This window comes from Empidonax traillii, unplaced genomic scaffold, assembly GCF_003031625.1.
Source record: "Empidonax traillii isolate 1590-97213 ecotype Southwest subspecies unplaced genomic scaffold, ASM303162v1 scaffold102:size1114253, whole genome shotgun sequence".
Lineage (NCBI taxonomy): Eukaryota > Metazoa > Chordata > Aves > Passeriformes > Tyrannidae > Empidonax > Empidonax traillii.
Genome location: NW_020955295.1, coordinates 1,053,073 through 1,072,095, shown reverse-complemented (window position 1 = coordinate 1,072,095; position 19,023 = coordinate 1,053,073). Strand labels below are relative to the sequence as shown.

The window sequence follows — 19,023 nt, the reverse complement described above, 5'->3', positions numbered from 1 at the left end:
CTGAACCCCCATTGGTTGTTTAGTCCCATGCTCCTCCCAGTTTCCAGATCCTTCCACCCCAAAGCCTATATAAGGGTTAGCTCTCCCCTCAGTTGGGGATAGTGCCCTTGACTCTGTACCGTCAGGTGTCCCTGTGTTAATAAACACCCACAACAGGGCAAGAACACCTCGTGCTGTCATTGCTTCTCCTTCCACCGGGCTGCGGCAGCATGATCAATACTTATTTTTGGTTGCTCATGCTTATAAAGTTACAATTTATGCTCAGTTTCACCTTTTAAGACCTGCAGGGGCTTTGTCTTTATTCTACTCCCCTCTTTTTCCATTTAATTTCTGATAGATATTTGGGGTTTTCATATCCTGCTGCTCTCTGTTATCACTATGGCTACCTCCTCCCAGCAAATCTGTTTTCCAAAGCTTGTTGCCACTAGAGCATTTCGCTGGAAGTCCTTTGTTTTAAAAGTGATCAGAGATATTATTTAACTTGAACCAACACATGCTAGGGCACATTTGTGCCTGTGTGGTTTTTACCTGAACCTTTTGAACCGTAGAATACTACTGACAAATTATGGGAAAAATAACGTTTGGAAAGGGCAAACAGCTCCTGCAAAACACTTCTGAGTCTCACTGACTCAAGGGAAAAGATTCTATCCAGAACAGATAAGTTACCTTGCTGAAGTGTCATGCTTAAAAGCACTGAGTGAGCTCAGCACAGGGCCTTTGGGATCCAGTACACTACAGCTATTGTAGGAGATCAAGGAGCACATTACACAGAAATAATCTTTGGGTTTCTCTGCTTTTAAACTAACAAAAACATTGAAATGTAGAATAACTATTTCAGTAACCAGACACGAGCTATTCCATCCTGCGGCCTTACTCAGGGTAGTCCCAATTCCTGAATACATTGTAAATTGTATCTTAATCTGTTACATATTGAATTGGGAAACTGACTGTGGTGGAAATGTGCTTCTCAAGAAGCAGAAAGCCTGCTGTGGAGCTTGCTGTGTACTGGGGTCATGCCTGACAGGTGGATGGGATGCTCCTGGAGGTATCTTTCAGCACATGAACCAGTATTACTCATGGGTTGCTGTAGATCACCTTGTATGGTCTTGTGAAGCAGAATTTGGAACCTACTGGCGTAGTAACAGAACCAGCCTCCTACACAGCAAACTCAGAGCAGTGCCAGAAATGTCTGCAATGGCTGTGAGCAAAGATGCTTTTGTAGTTCTGAATCTCCTCCATCAAGGATTAGTTCCCTAAGGTGAACTGTGAACAAAGGAGATAGTAGAGAAAGAAAGAGTCTGATCTTCTCAAAAGACACTGTTACACACTATTACAATTGTTAGTGCTACGTCTGTTGGTCTTACTGCTGTTGTTTTAGTGAAGCATGATATCATGCGTCATTAAAAGAATCATAAGGACTAGCAAGTCCTTGCTAATTTCTGAAAGACTTTATCCTAACCTTGAGCAATTTTTAATTCTACCTTCCTCTGCCTAATTACAGATCCCTGTTTATCCTCCCCCATGCTTCCACCTTCATGACACTTCCTTTGTATCCCCCAGTTTGCACATATATGAGAGGCAGGACCTGCCCCTTCGCAGGAATCACTCCTCTTATGCTTTGTAAGTAGAATTACAATACAGAAAACGTCACCTTAGTCAGAGCAAAGTAGTCATGTGCTTTGGTGTCCTTGTCAAATTACTAATTGCAAGGTTTTAATGTTTGAAATGGAGAGTTGCTTAACAGAAGGTGACCTTCCTGTTAGCAATACCTGAATACTGATGAGATTATTCACTTCCCCTCTAAGGGAGTTGTAGAAAGGGGAAGTTTAGAGGGTCGTTTAGATTTCATTATTAACAATAAATGGGAGCCAGATTATTTGGGGGTTTTTAACAACTGTATGTTGTAACTACACTGTGAATGCCATTCAAAACAGCCTCTGAAATCTGCAGCAACTACTAATCTCAAATAAAAACAAAACAGAATTTGTAGATGTTTAAATAATAGGCCAGCCCTTGACAGCCATCCATATTAAAGAATTTAGTAACCTTACATGACATTTGTTTACACAGGCTTTCCTGTTTGGAGGCCTTATCTCTTTATTATGCTCACCCTGTAACTTGAGAAATTGTCTGTGTCAGTGCTCGTGTGCCTGAAAGTTACTTCATAGGGGTAACATTGCACTGTTCTTGTCTGCCCTCACTAAGCACTTGGGACAGTGTGATTTCCTTGAGCAGGGCCTCAGTTGCAGGCACATTTCCTAAAATGGGTGAAGGGAGGGTCAGGAAGAACATCCAGTTCCTCAATCCACCCATCTCTTTTCTGGCCAGCACATCAGAGACAGAGCTGCCTAATTTGCCATGTTGATAGGCCAAACAGGAAATGGGAGAAACCATGGCTGAGGTGTGCCTTTGATTCATTGCTTCTGGTGGTGGTAACAGCACCTGCCTTTCCTATTGCCCAGTACTCTGAAGTCAGTCTAAATAGTATCTTAGAAACAGCTCCCATGTGCACTACACGTGCTTGGGAAAACTCATGGTGTGAGATCACTGACTTAGAGCTTGGGGAGACACAGAACGTGCTGCAGGTGGACAGATCTGTTTGACTCGCTTCAGCCATGGATAAACGCCTGTATATGAAATAAAGGCTTATAATGAATATTTTTGGATTAGGAATAATATTAACTAAGGTCCACAATGTGTTTTCTAGTGCACAGCTCTGCAGATCAGACTGCAAAGGATAGACTACAATGGCATCTTATCATTTGTCATAAGAATGTTAACAAACTGAAAGTCTATGCAGATGCCTCTGAATGATGTTTAGCTTACGCTTGAGTGCTAATGTTCACAGATGACTTAAAAGTATGATTGTTTTGATTCTGTATAAGTACAGCTTGAAATTCTTTAAAGATAAAAATGCTGTTTGGAGATTTATCAACAGTATTGTCTCAGGGGCTCATGAATGCTATAGGTATTTCACTCACCACCATATGTGCCATAGGAGCCTACAGATATTAATGCAGGTGTTAATATTTTTAACAAGTCTCTCTCATTTTCTTCATAGCATCTTGTACAGAATTGTCCATAAAATAAAAAAGAAAACAGTGCTTTTTTGATATGATCTGTTTAGGGATAAATAAAATTGCCAGTCAGAAGCTTCCTGTAATGATTAGTCACTTTCTATAATGCATGAAAAATAAATGATAATGGATTTGGGATTATGCTGAGGACAAATGAAAGAAGCAAGAGGAATACAAGAAATGGCGCGCAATATATGAAAAATACTAAAAGGACTCTTACCTAATAACACGGACGTTTGCAGGCAGTTTAGGCCTGATTCGTAAATGAATAGAATGTTCTGTAGTCATTTGACTGATGTTTATCATATTTACTGTTAATGCGTGCTTTTTAATGTTTGTACCCCAGTTATATTTGTTATATTATATTTGGACAGGTACGAACATGTTAGTCCCCTCATGAATTTTCTCCTCCCTGATTGGTCAAGGTTTCCCTCTCCCTCATTGGCCAGGATTGGCCGCAGTGTGGGCGGTCCTGCCATTTCCCTCCTTCCATGTTATTGGCTCCTAGTTAAGTTATGCATGTTGCTGAATCCCCATTGGTTGTTTAGTCCCATGCTCCTCCCAGTTTCCAGATCCTTCCACCCCAAAGCCTATATAAGGGTTAGCTCTCCCCTCACGTGGGGACAGTGCCCTTGATGCGTCCCTGTGTTATTGAAGACCTACGACAGAGCAAGAACCCTTCGTGCTGTGGTCGCCTCTCCTTTCACCGGGCTGCGGTAGGTTTAGTTATATTGATTCATTGAAAATTGCTCCGCTCTGAGTTTGAGTAAACTGATCACAGTGCCCAGCTATTTGTGAAAACATGATTTGTTAGAATTACTGAGTGATGCAGAAAAGTTCCTTAGATTGGCTTTCGTGCCAAATGCAACTTCTGATGGGATGACTGGAGGACATGTGCACTTTATCTTCCTTCTCAGAGGAAACTTTCTGGGAGAGCATACCCAGGCATGGAAATGCTACTTTATAAGATGGGTTTGATAATACAGCAGTTTCTTGCAGAGCCCTCTGAATAGATTTTTCCCACTAAAAATACTGCTGTGCTGAATTTTTGCCATACCCTAATGTCTGTCATAGAAAATAGTTGATTTTAAGATATTTAGCTGTTATGTTGGTGGCCTCAGCTACATTGCTAGCACTTGTGCAAGCACTGCTGTGGACCCCCAAACCTTCAGTGTATGCCTCAGCATATTGCTAAGCTATCAGACTGACAGATTTGGTACTCAGTGGTAGGTGTAGGAGGTTGACATTCATAGAGGCTCCTGGGACTTCTAGCAGAGTGACTAAGGAGGAGTGTTGTACAAAGTATCACCAGTTCAGCCAAGGTTTAGGTTTAACCTTTCCTGTGACACCCCTGACTCATCGCATCAAATACAACAGTGGTTTAGTCCAGGAGCTGAATGACAGGCTGCTCAAAGGCCCATAGACATCCAGGGTGGAGTGGGCACTACTAGGGCTGTGATTTCAGTGTCTGCAATCATTCATTGGAATCATCCCAGCTGGCTTTTTTAGCTTCAGAATTTGTGTGCTGTTTGAAAAAGAACTTTTTTTGTGTAATTTGTTCTTGTAGTGGACTGAACTTAAGATGATTGCTATATACTCATGTTAAGCAAACCAGGAAATCCATATCAAGTACCACTTAATGTATTTGCATTCGAAACAGACAAGCATTATGGTAATAAATGCATGTGCAATAGTGAAATAATTCCTTGGCTTTTTGCATAAAAAGCCTCCAGATGAGGAGAAGTGTCACTTGGGGATGCAACGCTCAATACATTTCCAGCAGCTGATCCGTGGTAGGAGAGTTGCTGATACCTGTGAGATACACTGCTTATACACAATATTAACTCCAAAATATGCAGTCATCAAATACACTGAATAGTATTCGTGAGCTGCTTGCATGTCCTGTGTTCTGTAGTAACTGAACCCACAGTAACAGTGTTCTTGATTTGATTCGAGCTCTCCCAGTGAGGAAACACAACACCCACATATAAATAACCTTTATTGTTATAGTGTAGATAAAGTAAATGTGCTTGAATGTGGGTAATACACAACATACTGGATTTTTGAGTCATACATCCCACGGATCAGCAGGGTTGTGACAGGCCATTTGACCCAGTGTTTTTGGTAAGCTTACGGTGAGTGCAGTTGGGGTCACAGGTATGACTGCTTACACAGCAGGCAAGCAGATTACTTTCTACCCTGTTCTCTTAAAAACATAGCAAAGCAAACCACTTATGGTGAAACTAAGGCGTTCTGTACCGTTTCCCGGGGAAAGCTGCGGGTGCCGGGGGGCGTTCCCCCATCCGTGAGCCCGCCCGGTCGCACCGCCCGCCGGGCCCGGCGGGCGGTGCGACCGGGCGGGCTCACGGATGGGGAACGCCCCCCGGGACGCCTCGCCTGGAGATGACGGCGGCTTCCCGGCCTTTTCCGTACCTGTTCCTCTCCCTGCTCCTGCCCCAGCTGCCCCCAGGAGCCGCCTGGGCGGGGCCCGGAGGTGGGCGCGGTCCCGGGTGGGATGTTCTCGGGGGGGAGGGAGTCGAGGATGCTCCGGGAGGGAAGGGAAGGAGGGGAGCGGTCGGGCGGGCTCTGCTGGGCTCTCGGTGTGTCCCTTTCAGTTCGCCGCCTTGAGAGGGCGTTTTTTTAAGTTATGTAATTAATTTAAGGGGGGGAGGGGGGGGGAAGTATTTTTATCTGTGTTATCTGTTCGGAGCAAAATTATAAGCGTGAGACTGTTAGTCGTAGAATCATAGAATTAACTGGGTTGGAAGAGACCTCCGAGATCATCAAGTCCAAGCCTTTGTTGTTTACCTGTGGCTTAACACCCCCCTCTCAAAGCTTGCAGGCTGTAGAATTTGGCACTAGGGGTAAACCCCATAAAGTATCCCCTTTATTTTGCACTATTTTTCTGTAGGCAGCCGAAGAAAATTGTCTCTAGCGGCTGGAGAAAATGGGAGTAAGCAATGAAATGGGAAGGGAAATGAAATCCACTGTAGTTCTGTCTAGGCCAAGTGAGAGTTCCTACCTGTAGAAGAATTAATTGCGTTGTTTACGTTTCCTTACAAAGATATTGATTCTATGATATTCTTACCCATCTTATTAATTTTATTTCTTTTTTTTTTTATATGCACTTTGGGTTTAAAACCATCATAAAGTAGCCTCTGCTTACTGCAGCTCAAGTTAATTTATTCCTAATTCTGTTTCTTCCTAGATGGCATGAATATCCTGTTTATAGTTGTGGATGATCTCCGTCCTGTTTTGGGCTGTTATGGAGATAAGCTCGTTAAATCTCCCAACATTGATCAACTTGCTTCCCGAAGTATTGTGTTCAGCAATGCATATGCCCAGGTGAGATAAATGACTTAAACATGTTTTCTCTATGCAGAATAATTACTGGTTTTGTCACAGTAGGTGTTAGGCAGGCCAGTGGAAAAAGCAAGTGTTTATTGAGTATTTACAGTAGAAAATAAATGGTTAGGCTGAACTGTGGTATGTGAACCTATCTTTATTAAAGTGAGAAAAATGAAAACAGGGCATTTAAATTATGGTTGTTGTGTAGCCCTTGGAGGGGTGTAATGCCAACTAAAGCATTTTTTCTGTTAGCAGTCAAGTGTTACTTATAAATGCTGTTTTACTAAATTGGAGTTCTTTTTTTCTACGGCTTCTAAAAGAGTATATTTTACTTTTTAATCTTTTCTTTTGAGGAAATTGATTCTATAGACTGCTATGGAGGGGCAGTTTGTGTGGTAAGCATGACTCTTAAATAGAGGACCCAGAATCTCACTAATTTCTTTTCACTTGGATACTCTGCATAGGATGCCTACAGTCCCAAGTTTCTCTCTGCTGAGAAATTAGAAGATTGAGTCTAATTCTGACTGGGGAATAGGACTTCAAAGCAATAACTCTTGGTCCTTGTCAGTCTGAAGCAGAATTGGTGAGGCCTTTGGACTGTAACCCAGACCTTTTCTATTTATACTTTCATTATTCTTAAGGCAGTCCAGGTCAACTGGACTTCAGGTTTTTATCAGCACAGTCCACCTACCACTGCTGCTTAATTCTGTGTGATGTGAGAGACCAGATTTCAAAAGCATTGCCTTTGTGGAACCTGACTTTTTTTTTTTTTTTCTTTCTCTTTTGTGTTACTGGCTCCAAACCCAAAGTTTTTAGTGCTTAGGAATTGGCTATTAGATGAAAAATTATAGATAGGTAAGGGTCTATCTTGGCAATAGCTTGCAGTTGGGAATTGATATGCTTAGTAAGGATGCTGTTCGTTCCAGCCTGAAGTGAATCAAAACATTCCCCCTGCAGTTCCAGAGCCTTCAGATGTTCTGCCCAGCCAGGCCTCAGTCAGTTTGTACATGTGTTTTGCTTTCTGTTCCAAACTGATCCTCTCTTTGGCTGGCTCTCTCCCCAGCAAGCCCTGTGTGCTCCCAGCAGGGTGTCGTTTCTCACTGGCCGCAGACCTGACACCACCCGGCTGTACGACTTCAACTCCTACTGGAGGGTCCATGCAGGAAACTTTTCCACAATGCCCCAGTATTTCAAGGAAAATGGCTTCGTGACCCTATCTGTGGGGAAAGTTTTTCATCCTGGTATGGTTTGAATTGTCAGTTGCTTTACATACAAATGCTTATTGTGTTGATAGTAAAGCTAATCAAGGATGTGCATGAAGACTGTGATTAATCCTGAGGTTTTGGGGAGAGGTTTTTGTTGCTGTTCCCTGAAGTAATTTCCCTGAGGAATGACTCCCATTTATTAAGGCTCTTCAACAGGCTTGAATCTTCCTCACCAGTAAAAAGTGTGTTCTGGGGAAAAATGTCTGTCTGAAACTTTTTTACTTTTATTTCTTGGTTTTCTTTTTCTCTGTTGTCAAAGATTATTTGAAATGTTTCTTCTTTTGAGTATTTTTAAAAAAACCGCAACTGAGCACAAGTTAAACTTGTTTTTGAGCTGTTCCTGGTTCAGTGAACTATTAGAGCATTTCTAATATCTTTTTCCTTTTCAGGGGTTTCATCCAATCACAGTGATGACTATCCATACAGTTGGTCCATTCCACCCTTTCATCCTTCAACTGAAAAGTATGAAAATGATAAGGTAAGGGTGATCTGTGGGACTCTCACAGGAGAGTTTTCAGGATATAACCATCTTACAGATGTTTTAAGTATTTCTAAATTGGCATTTGGAAACTTAAGTTACTGAGATATGAGCAAGAGTGATCTTAATTTGTGTCTATGTCATCAATTCCTTTATCTGAAAACTGCAGTTGTCAACTTACCCACTGACGTGGCTTTCCTTAGTAAGTGACAAATATTCAATAGTCACAGTGAACTTAATGCAATGAAGAGCCCAGGGCTGAGTGAGTGAGGGTCATAATTAAAGTGATCTTTAAATAATCTGAAACTTCATAATCTGATTCAGTTTTCTAGAATGTTTGTTACTTTTAAGTGGGAGCCAAAACAATCTGGTTTATGTTTATGCAAACACTGCATTAGCATCGTGTGTTGGAGTCTGTGCACAGCCCAGCAGGAGCTGCAGCCATGAGGGTACAGGGAGCCTCAGCAGTGCTTTGGTCCTGTGTTTATTGCAGGAAAAGATTGGTTTTAACAAGAGCAATATTTGCATCCATGACATAAAGAAAAGTACGTTCATTTAGCAACTCTCCCAAACACCCTGCTGAGACCACCTTTCCCTGACAACTGTTTAGTCCAGTTTATCTCTCTTCAGTGATTACACATCAGCCACTGCTGGCATTTGCTCAAAAACTAAGTCAGTAGCTTCCAGGCAGCTTTCCATTAACTCTTGGGATCAGAAGGAGTTTAAATGCATGTGTATGGCATAACTGAATACTGCTGCATTGCCAAGAAGTCAGAGATTCTATTCATCCTAGAAACTGGGGGGTTTTCCCACGTGTGACCACGTTTAATCTTCTACCCAGCCTTAGAGAGGATTTCTGCTTTTCCATAGACATGAATGTTGCATTCTTTTGTTGGTAGAAGGATTGAGAAACAAATTGGTTTAAAAGTTATGGAACAGAGGATTTTGTCTTTGCTTTTACGGAAGTTACTTACCTAATTTTTTTTTTTTTTTTTAAATAAAGACTTGTAGGGGAAAAGATGGAAAACTTTATGCAAACTTGGTGTGCCCGGTGGACGTGACAGAGATGCCCAAGGGTACTCTGCCTGATATTCAGAGCACTGAAGAGGCCATACGTTTACTGAACGTCATGAAAGCCAAGAAGCAAAAATTCTTCCTGGCTGTTGGTTACCACAAGCCACATATCCCACTGAGGTACCCCCAGGTGAGGAAATGGGAACCTGCAGGAAAAGGAACTTGGGCAGTCGTTGCTTTCACTTTGCAGAGCTGTTTCCAGAAATGCTTTGCTGCTGTTGTTTCCGGGAAGCGAGCTGAGAACCGGCCTTGGTTTGGTGTAACTTAAGGAGTCATGTGGTGCATTTCAGAATGTGTAATGAGAATGAATTGTGACTCCTCAGCCAAAAGCCAGGCTTCTACCACCATAAGAGTGACTGCTACTGCATGGAGATGGGGCTCAGCTTGATGGAGTATGACATAATGAGGCCTTACAAGATTTTTGTATTCCATTCCCTGTTTGAGTTGGTGGCAAAATTCCTACTGATTCAGTGAAAGTGCTGTTGGAGCTTTTATTGCAGTGTTGTTTTGAGATACAGGAGGCTGGGTTTAGGTACTTACTGACTCAGTATTTTTCAGGAATTGGTTGGAGATGACTGGTATTGCTACATTTTACACTCAGAGGGAAGGGAAATGAAACCCTGCAAATTGTAACATTTGAGGGGCATACGAGGGGAAAGGGTTGCTGTTTTACAGCACAGAGTTTGCAGTAAATCTGAGGTGAGGAGAGTCTTTATATGTGCTTTGTATTGTAAAGGAATTTCTCAAGTTGTACCCCTTGGAAAACATCCCATTAGCCCCAGATCCCTGGGTGCCTGAGAAACTGCCTTCTGTGGCGTACAACCCCTGGACAGATATCAGACGGAGGGATGATGTGGAAGCATTAAATGTTAGTTTCCCTTATGGACCACTTCCACAGGAATTCCAGGTAAGCTGTCAACACAGTGCACTGAAGTCAAACTGCCTCCACTTGTTCAAGCGCAAGGGAGGAGTTGGCTGTTCTTAGATGTTCCCAGTTATTCAGCAGTTGTCAATTTGCAAATATGATGAATTTATGCCTTGCACACTGTCACCTCTAACTCTATAGACAAACCTTCACTGTCACTGCAGTTTGGTTGGCATGTGAGGGGATGTTTGTAGCAGTGTTCTGTTTGTGTTCATTTTCTGAGTCTTTTTATCTGTTTCAAGCAAGCACAAAAGGTATCTTTTGCAAGACTTCTCCTTTCCAGTGCTTATGCCAAAATAAGGTGCGCTGGCTGGATCAAGGGAATGGATTGCTTTGCAGTGTTTTGCTTGAAAGCACTTCTGGGAGATAGAATTTTCAGACTGCCCCCTCCCCATTTACCTTTTCTGGAGCATTAATCAGGCTACAGACACTCAAAAAATAAAGCTTTAAAAGTAAAATCTCATAGTTCTTTTACACAGCCACCTACTGGTTCTCCTGTGTGTGCGTCTGGTGAAAAACTAACTTTTTTTCCCTCTCTGCTGTTTCCTTGACCTGCAGCGGCAGATCCGTCAGAGTTATTATGCAGCAGTTTCGTACCTGGACGTGCAGGTTGGCCTGCTCCTGAATGCTTTGGATAATGCAGGACTCTCAAATAACACAATGGTAGTTTTTACTGCTGACCATGGTAAACATTTAAACCTTTCTCCAGCTCACTTAATAACTTCACTGTGCAGCTCAAGGCTGGCACATTAATCCGGTGTGTGTTTCTGTGATGTCCAGCAGAGCTGCCGTACCTTGTGTCTCTGCTTGGTCTGTCTCTCATTGAAGGGACGCTGGCTCTGTCTTGCTCAAGTGTGTTTTCTTGCCCTTGTCATCGCTGCTTGCAGATCATCTAAACTGATAGTGATACGGTCCCCCCTCGTAACTGAGGTCTTGTACACTCTGGATCCTGGTGGTAAAAAAATGAATTCGAACTGTGGGACAAATACATCAAGCATTTAATGGTTGTTTCATTAAAATAACCCTCTCATGATCCCATTAATGGGGGAATGGCTTAGCTGACTTAAACCAGTTAGGATGTGACTTAACTGCATTGATTTATGGTCACATATTTAGTTAATTTGGGTTGAGTTCTGTGAGCATGTTTGTATAGACAAACCCTCGTGAGTTGTAGAGCAATGGTATTTTCGGAAATAAGTAACTCTAGATGTTCCTACTGACTTCCCACTTTGACTTGGACTTACCGTTGTAAACTGAATTCCTCTTTCCCTTTGTGGATAACTGTGAATAATTGTTTTTTCCAGTGCCATGGCTGGCAAAGTGATTCAGAAAATCAGGTGTTAACATAGCTGTCATAGGGTTCCTTTGTCCTCCCCCCAAGTGAAGTTGGCAGTAAATCTGCCTGGAAGGAAGTCATGTTGGCATCTCTTTCAAGAGGAGGAGAAGAGCTAAAAAGTTTTATCTCTATTGCTTCCTCAGGAGTAACATCCTGATATGCCAGTCTGGCATGGATAACAGCGTTGTCTCCAAGGGATGTTCATTTACAATGTTAACAGGAGTGTTGGAGAGCTGGCAGCTGCCCAAAACTTAAATGAGTGCTTTGTGGCATTGATCTGGAGACTCTTGCAGGAGCTGTGACACATTCCAGTTCCTCTTTTCTGCCGTTGTAATGCTAATTGCCTAATTCTAATCTAGAGCAGAGGAAATAAGGAAAGGTGTAATTAATTCCTTAATAAAGAGTATCAAGTTGCAAGACTGAGGTGGCTGTTGAAATAGCTTTTGCATTAGTGAAAAATATTCTTATATCTAAGTACAGATTGTTTTTTATTTTTAATGTAACCTTTATGCAGACTAGTAGCCCCAACTGTCATTTTACAATGAAAAAGAAATGACTCCTAAATTACAGCCCAGTATCTGCTCTGAATTGCGTTCTTTGTCACCTAGGGTGGTCCCTGGGAGAACATGGTGAATGGGCAAAATACAGCAATTTTGATGTTGCTACCCGTGTGCCGCTGATGTTTTATGTACCAGGAATGACAACTTCCTCTGTCAGCCAAGGAATGAGGGTCTTCCCCTACCTCGACCCTTTTAGCCATGCTGCAGGCTCAGTACCTCAAGGTAAATTTCCAGTGTTTATTTTTTGTTTGCAGTGGATATATACAAGGCAGAGGTGGTGATGTAATGACACTTTGCCTACGGGCACCTCGTGAATTTGCTTTGTCTTTCTGAAGATTTCTTTTTCAAAGTGATGGATATTTTTGTCTTTAAGGCTGCACATTGGAGAAAGATAAGTGGAAAAATTTTCTTGTTTACAGTACATCATAAATGCATAGACTGACATCTTCAGAGCTAACTGCCGCCCTTTAATTGCCTTGATTTTGGTACCCCACAAATCTGGTTTCTAGAATGTTCTACCAGTGTCGTCAAACCATCACCTTCCCTAACTTGCATTTTGATATTTTTCTCTTCTAGGGCAGAGCAAAAAAGTGGTGGAGCTGGTGTCTCTGTTTCCAACACTTGCTGAACTCGCTGGCCTGCAGGTTCCTCCTGCGTGCCCCGAGATGTCGTTCCACGTTGCTCTGTGCACTGAGGGGACGAGCATCGTCCGCTACTTTAATGCCTCTGAGGAGAAGGAGCAGGAAGGGAAGGAGGGCTGTGGTGACGCTGCCAGGTGTTTTAATGAAGAACCTGCCGCTCTCAGCCAATATCCCCGGCCTGCAGACACTCCCCAGTGGAACTCTGACAAGCCGAAGCTGAAAGACATCAGGATCATGGGCTATTCCGTGCGTACCATTGGCTACAGGTACACGGTGTGGGTTCAGTTTGATCCTAAGAACTTCAGCGCTAACTTTGAGGATGTCCATGCAGGGGAGTTGTACATGATGGAGACTGACCCAAACCAGGACTACAACATCTATAACAACACCTCACATGGTTGGTTTTTCAAAAAGATTCTTGGCTTTCTGAAGCACTAGGGTTCGGGAACGTCTCTGTGCCTGTTCTTGCAACTGAATTAATGTTTCCCTCTTTTGTATAAAGCCTTTCTGTTGTACAGAAAACACTTGGATTGAATTAAAATCCTGTCTGTATCAAAACACTAGCTATTGCCTTTTTCTTGTTAGAGCCCTCACTGCACTGAAGGTAGTCAGAGGGAATTTCTGCAATTATGTTTTCAAACACAAGCTCCCAACACTTCTGAAAAGGCCGCACAGAGTATGCAGGCCCATACCGTGAAACACCTCTGTGATCTTCAGTAGCAAGTGAAGAATTAAATTTCATTATCTGTGCGGAAACTGTTGATATGAAAGGTGGAAAACCAGAAACTTCTATGTTTGAAAGGCTGTGCAGAGAGTGTTTGTCTGTACACGGGTCCTGTCTCATTTACTTAGGAGACCTTTGCTAGTGGTGAAGGGCCAGGCTGTCTGCTGTCATCAGCCTTACCTCTGTCTAGAGCTGAAAGAGAAACTTCATGAGTTTCATTCAATATATAATTATTTTAAATAAAAGCTTTATTTTGGAAATTCATACTTCTTATTGTACAGCAGGAGAATCTGAACTTCTGATTAATGTGTGTGAAATGAGTGCTTTCATCACTGAAAGGCTAAGTAAGGCTGGGGGTTAAGATAACTCCAGTATGTTCTTCCGGGTATTTTCCTGAGGATTGGTCTAATTGTTCTCCAGAGGTGAAAGGAGATGGAAACCTTTAGCTCCTGTAGCTTGCTGGTTGTTGAACTGCTCAGTGCACTTGAGGGTTGTCATGTCCTGTGACAGAGACCTGGATGTTTGCATTCTTGAGTGCCAACTGGAGCTTGGCAGTCTCTGTTTTGGATGGATTAGGTTAGCTAAAAGCCTTCCATTTAGTTTTAAGTTTTTAGTGTGGCATTTATCAACACAGGATGTGGAGCATTAGTTGTTCCAAGCTATGCTCTAAGTAGCTTCCAGATGGCCAAATGCATTAAGGTAAATATGTTTGGGAGCTTGTGTCTGAGAAAAATGGGTTTACTGAGTATTTTATTTAGTTGCTGTCTGTACCATGTGCTCAGAGCCACAAGGTACACAGTGCTTTAGTGTGAGGGCAGTAATTTGTGTTGTGTTCTACCAGCCTGCTGGATTTCTGCCGTTCTGTCTTGGTAATCGAGGGTCTTGGAATTTGGACCTCAGCAGATAAGGGCTTGCTCAGGTGGTGTTAACTCCTGCTACCTTCCTTAATGAACTCCTCCAGTTCCTACAAAAAGCCAGCCATTACTTGTCTTCCTCAGATAAATTGACTTTAATATCCTAGAGAAGTCACAGACATAACTTTATTTCATTAAAATCCATGTAACAGTCTTATTCCTAATTAATGTGGAGATACCCACCATGAATCTGTTTCTCTCTTAGAAGACAGCCATTATTTAGTGCCTTAAACTCAATTAGAAGAATATATTTCTTACAAACTTGTCATTTGTTTTACTCAGCCCAAGATCCTGTGTGCTCTGCAGCACTATTATTCCAGGTGAACACATATTTTTCCCTCATTTATGCATGTATACTTAGATCCTCAGCTGGTGTGAAATGCTTCAATTGCAGGTAGCAGATTCAATGTAGCTGTACCAATTTCACACTGGCTGAAGGTGTGTTTCACTGAGAGCAGTGCCAGGCAGAGTTTTGGAGTCTGCAGCTAGGGCTAATTATATCTCTGACACACTTTCCTTCAGAGGAAAATCAAATATTGGGGAAGTTATTTTGGGGCATGTATTGGAGCGTTAAGGATTATTCTAAATCTCTGGTATGCTGGGTCACTAATACAATGTACTTTTAAAATTGGTCTGGCAAATGGGTGTTATCTGAGACTTGGCTACGTGAGCTTTGTGTTTTGTTCTTCTAAGACATCTGTAAAATAACCAAACCCCACTTTTTGGGGTGATGTAAAATTAAAGCATGTAGATAAATTGTTAAGGAATTTATTTGCATGAAAACATTCCTGTGCATACCATGCCCTAAGCCTCCCATCACTTCAGGCAGTTTAATTTTTTAATTTTTCAAGTGGAGATAAAAGTCCTGGTGGTAGGTGATGAGTATTTTTTTCCTCAAGTCATTCTCTTTATACTGGATGGGAAAAGCTGCCCTTGGCCTTTCTTGATCAAAATCCAGTAATCTTTTGGGGAGACATGAAACAGAATTGTCTCTGACAGCCAGTGAATCAAGATGCATCCATGAGCTGAGGGCAAGGACGTTCTTGAGTAATTGCAGAAGTCCCTGGGCAGGGCTCTGCAGTCCACCTGGAGAGCTGGGCCCTGAGCTGGGATCTGCTGCTGAGCTGGGCCATAGCCTGTTGAGGGATGAGTGAGGAACAGAAGTGAAAGAAACCTCTGCTCTTACAAGTGCCAGGTGATAGTCTGTTACTGAATGGGTTGAGTGAAATGTAAATGCAGCAGAGACAAAGGGAGAAGGCCTGTTTTTTTCAAACCAACCAAAACTCTGCTTCTGCTGGAGAGCCTGAGCTGTGGGTCTTGCTGGGCTGAGCAGCCTCCACTGAAGAACAAAAGAGCTTAACAGGAGCAATAAAAGTAAAGTGCTCGTGCGAGCAGCGCTCTCTCTAGAGGGAAGAGGATGCAAGCCAAGCATCAGGAAATAAATGAGATGCCAGCGTTGACCCTATTTCTCAGGATGGCACCAGAACAGCTGGAAGAACAGCATGATGCTGCCTCAGCAGGAATTGTTACCTGTGGTACATGTATGGAGAGACTCCACTGGGGACCCTGGAGTAGCCGCCGTAAGCACTTGGCACAAAGCGGAGTCAATAAACAGGGCTCTGTTAATAAACTAATGTACAGGAGTGATTAAGCAAGGGAATTAAGATTTTGGTCCCTGAACAACTGTACATCAGTCAGTCATAACTCTTGACATTGTTTCAAGTGTACAGATGTACAACACCCTAAAATCTAAGTTTCTGAAGCGAAGTAAAAAATTCACTATTTACAAAGTAGAAGCAATAGGAATCTTAAAAGGATGGAGGTGGCTGCGTATCTGGGTGTTCTTTGTAACACTACATGAATGTTTACAGCATGCTGTTTGCAAAGAAAAGATTTGGATTTAATTTCAGGCATGCTGTGCACACTGGAGTATGTGCAAATGCTGTAGCTCCACACTGTGCTGTGCAACAGATTGGAATCCACCCTTTGGCCTGTGCTTGCTGGGGGAAATGGGGTATGTTTTGGATTAATGTGAGAGTTGCAAATGTGTTTCTGTGGTGAGGCAGGCAAAGGCAGCTCAGTGCCCCAGCTATTGGTCAGATGTTACCTAATTAATCACCACTGCATGTTAATTACGTATTTGTGACTTGCTGCTGTGTTGTATTGGTCAAGTGGAGTCCCCTGCTGGAACGAGTGTTCCACAGCATGAAAGATGGGAAATGGACATGATGGTTCAATATCAGGGAGGTTTCTTAATTCCTGGTGCTAATGTGTATTTTCTCTGATAAGCAGCAATATCACCAGTGGCAGAAGGGCCATAACATCATGGTCAGCACCCAGGATTGCAGGGTACTGTGCACAGTTTATGTTTCAAACTATATTTGGGAAGTGCCTTGTAGTTGCAGCTGAGATCCTTTTTTGAATGTGTAATTCTCCTTTTTTTTTTTTTTTTTCCTCCAGTGGTTACTTAGCATCCAAATGTGAAACGCTACATAAAGAATGAAATTGCCCTCTTGGTAACTAGGTTTTCTGGTGCTTTACAGTTTTCTAGGCTATAGAACTTCTTGCTTTTCACATCAGAAACTCCCAGCCAAGTTAAGATGACTCTGTCAAAACTTTTTATGTCTCTTTGTTTGACTTCCCAGCTAATGAAAATTATCTTCAGATCTGCATGGGTGGATCTCGACTCCAATGTTCTTCTCTACCTAAATGTGCAGGTCTCCTTTTAAAGTCTGTGGGAGTTCTGCTTATGAAAGAAGATAGACTACCAGTGTCAAGATCCACCATTTGAAGCAGCAAAAAGAGCTTTTTGCCCTCTATCTTTAACACTTGGCTCGGTACTGAGTAGCAGAAGAACATTTCTCTCCAACAGTGTGTGAAGGCCCCAACTATAATGGAGCTTTGACTAAGCAAGAGGAAATGGCAAAGTTTGAGATATTTCTGTAGGTGCAGTTGGACATGGAGTGGGGATAATAGACTGAAGCAGCAGAGAGGAAAGGAACAGTAAGACGTAATGAACAGTGAAATCAGATGTAAAGTCGTGATCTGAAAGATTAGGATCCAGCAAGAGAATAGAACAGAAATCTAAAGAGAGCAAGATTGGAAAGGGAAATGTTTTGTATCTCTGGTTTTAGGCTCTGCACACATCTAGGGGCACTCAGATCTTCCTTCAGATGTTTCTACTCTGTTTTTTTTTTCGTGTTTAGGTATAAAATCTGTAAGCTTTGCCCATGTTGTGACTGTACAAGCTCTTTGAATTTATCTCAGAAACACTTCTGAAAATCTAACTCCGGATGTTTTGGGTTTTGTCCCAATGTGGCATCATCCAGGTATTCAAAACCTTTGCTCTTTTCTTTTGGTGCCAATGCTGTAGTAGAATCAAAATCTGTAATTTCTAGTGTGTTTTACTCCTGTGCTGAAGTTCCCATGTTTGCTGTGCAACTGAAGAGCAGTTACCCGTGGGTTACACACCCCTAATGGTCTGACTTGCTCTGTGGCACACCTGCACTAAATGTCTGGCAGACCTTGGGGCTGGATTCCACTGAGGCTGCTTGGTGAGGTGGGGATCAGTGACATCAGTCTGGTTGTGCTTCAGGGCTGTGTTGGGTTGCAAGTCTCCTGAAAGAAGTCTTGATTGTGCATCTTTTGTAGACATTATAAGAGCTGGCTTATTATAAGAGCTGAGTATCATCTGACTGCAGCCTATTTTATTTTATTTTATTTTTTGTCAGGAAAGTATTTATTTGATTAAATCAAACAGTCTTATGTAGAGATATTGCTTTGGTGACAGTTATATTGAAAAGTTTTGCTTTGATAAGATATGGGACCTTCGCTTCAGTTTTACTTCAATTTTTCATTTATATTGCATAATTTTGACATAATATAAAAGGGTATTATAACAAATGAGAATGCAATTACTTTGTGAAAATAATAAAGTCAAAACCAAAAATGTTGATCTCAGAAGGAGAGTGTTCACCTCTGTGAAAATGAAGCAGCTCACTTTATAAGTGTCAATTCGAGTTTTTGAACCGGAATTTTTTGTATTTTTGTCTTGTGGGAAAACTTTGAAATGTTGGCAGCAAGAAAATGATGGAAAATGCCAGTTCCTGCAGCTCCTTATGGTATTGAAATGCCAATTCTAAACTGGCTTCACAAATAATTGTTCACATTAGTGTTGAGGGCTGGATTTGGGTTTAGGCTGTTTCTGTTGTTTCTATTTGCAGTGCTCTTGAAAGAGTGGACCAGGAGGGTCCTTGTGGATCCCTTCCAACTCAGGATTCTAATTCTTGTCTGAAAGTTGGACCAAAGAAATGCTTCCCCTGGCCAGAGAGCTGCAGTGAATTTTAAGCAGGGCTTTTTTTTTTTTTTTTTTTTTTTTTCTCCCCTTCCCTCCCCTCAACAAATTGCCTAATAAGAGGGCATATATTAATCACATGTCTGGAAAAAGTTTGTTTTGATCTCTGTGCCTGCTGTTCCAGCCTTAAAGAACAGAGCCTTTTCTGAAACGTTTTCCTGGTAACGGAATTAGGATGTAATTCCTAGAAGACAAATCTTGGCAGGTATGGAGTGTGTAATACCTATCCTTGACTGAACCTACAGCCCAGCCTAATACTTCCCACATTTTCCCGGTTTCAAAGTGAGTTTGATCTTGTGCTGAAGGAAATCATTCTCTTTACTTGAG

General features: G+C 42.1%; 1 protein-coding gene across 1 annotated transcript; it reads left to right on the top strand.

Moving 5' to 3' along the window:
- Positions 1 to 5,480: 5,480 nt before the first annotated feature.
- IDS (iduronate 2-sulfatase) lies at positions 5,481 to 13,479 on the top strand. Its single transcript, XM_027882178.1, has 9 exons — positions 5,481 to 5,571; positions 6,286 to 6,422; positions 7,489 to 7,666; positions 8,080 to 8,168; positions 9,172 to 9,372; positions 9,979 to 10,149; positions 10,726 to 10,852; positions 12,112 to 12,285; positions 12,640 to 13,479. Exons 1-9 carry the CDS (start codon positions 5,481 to 5,483, stop codon positions 13,140 to 13,142), a joined length of 1,671 nt encoding a protein of 556 aa, XP_027737979.1. The 3' UTR covers positions 13,143 to 13,479.
- The last annotated feature ends 5,544 nt before the right edge of the window (positions 13,480 to 19,023 follow it).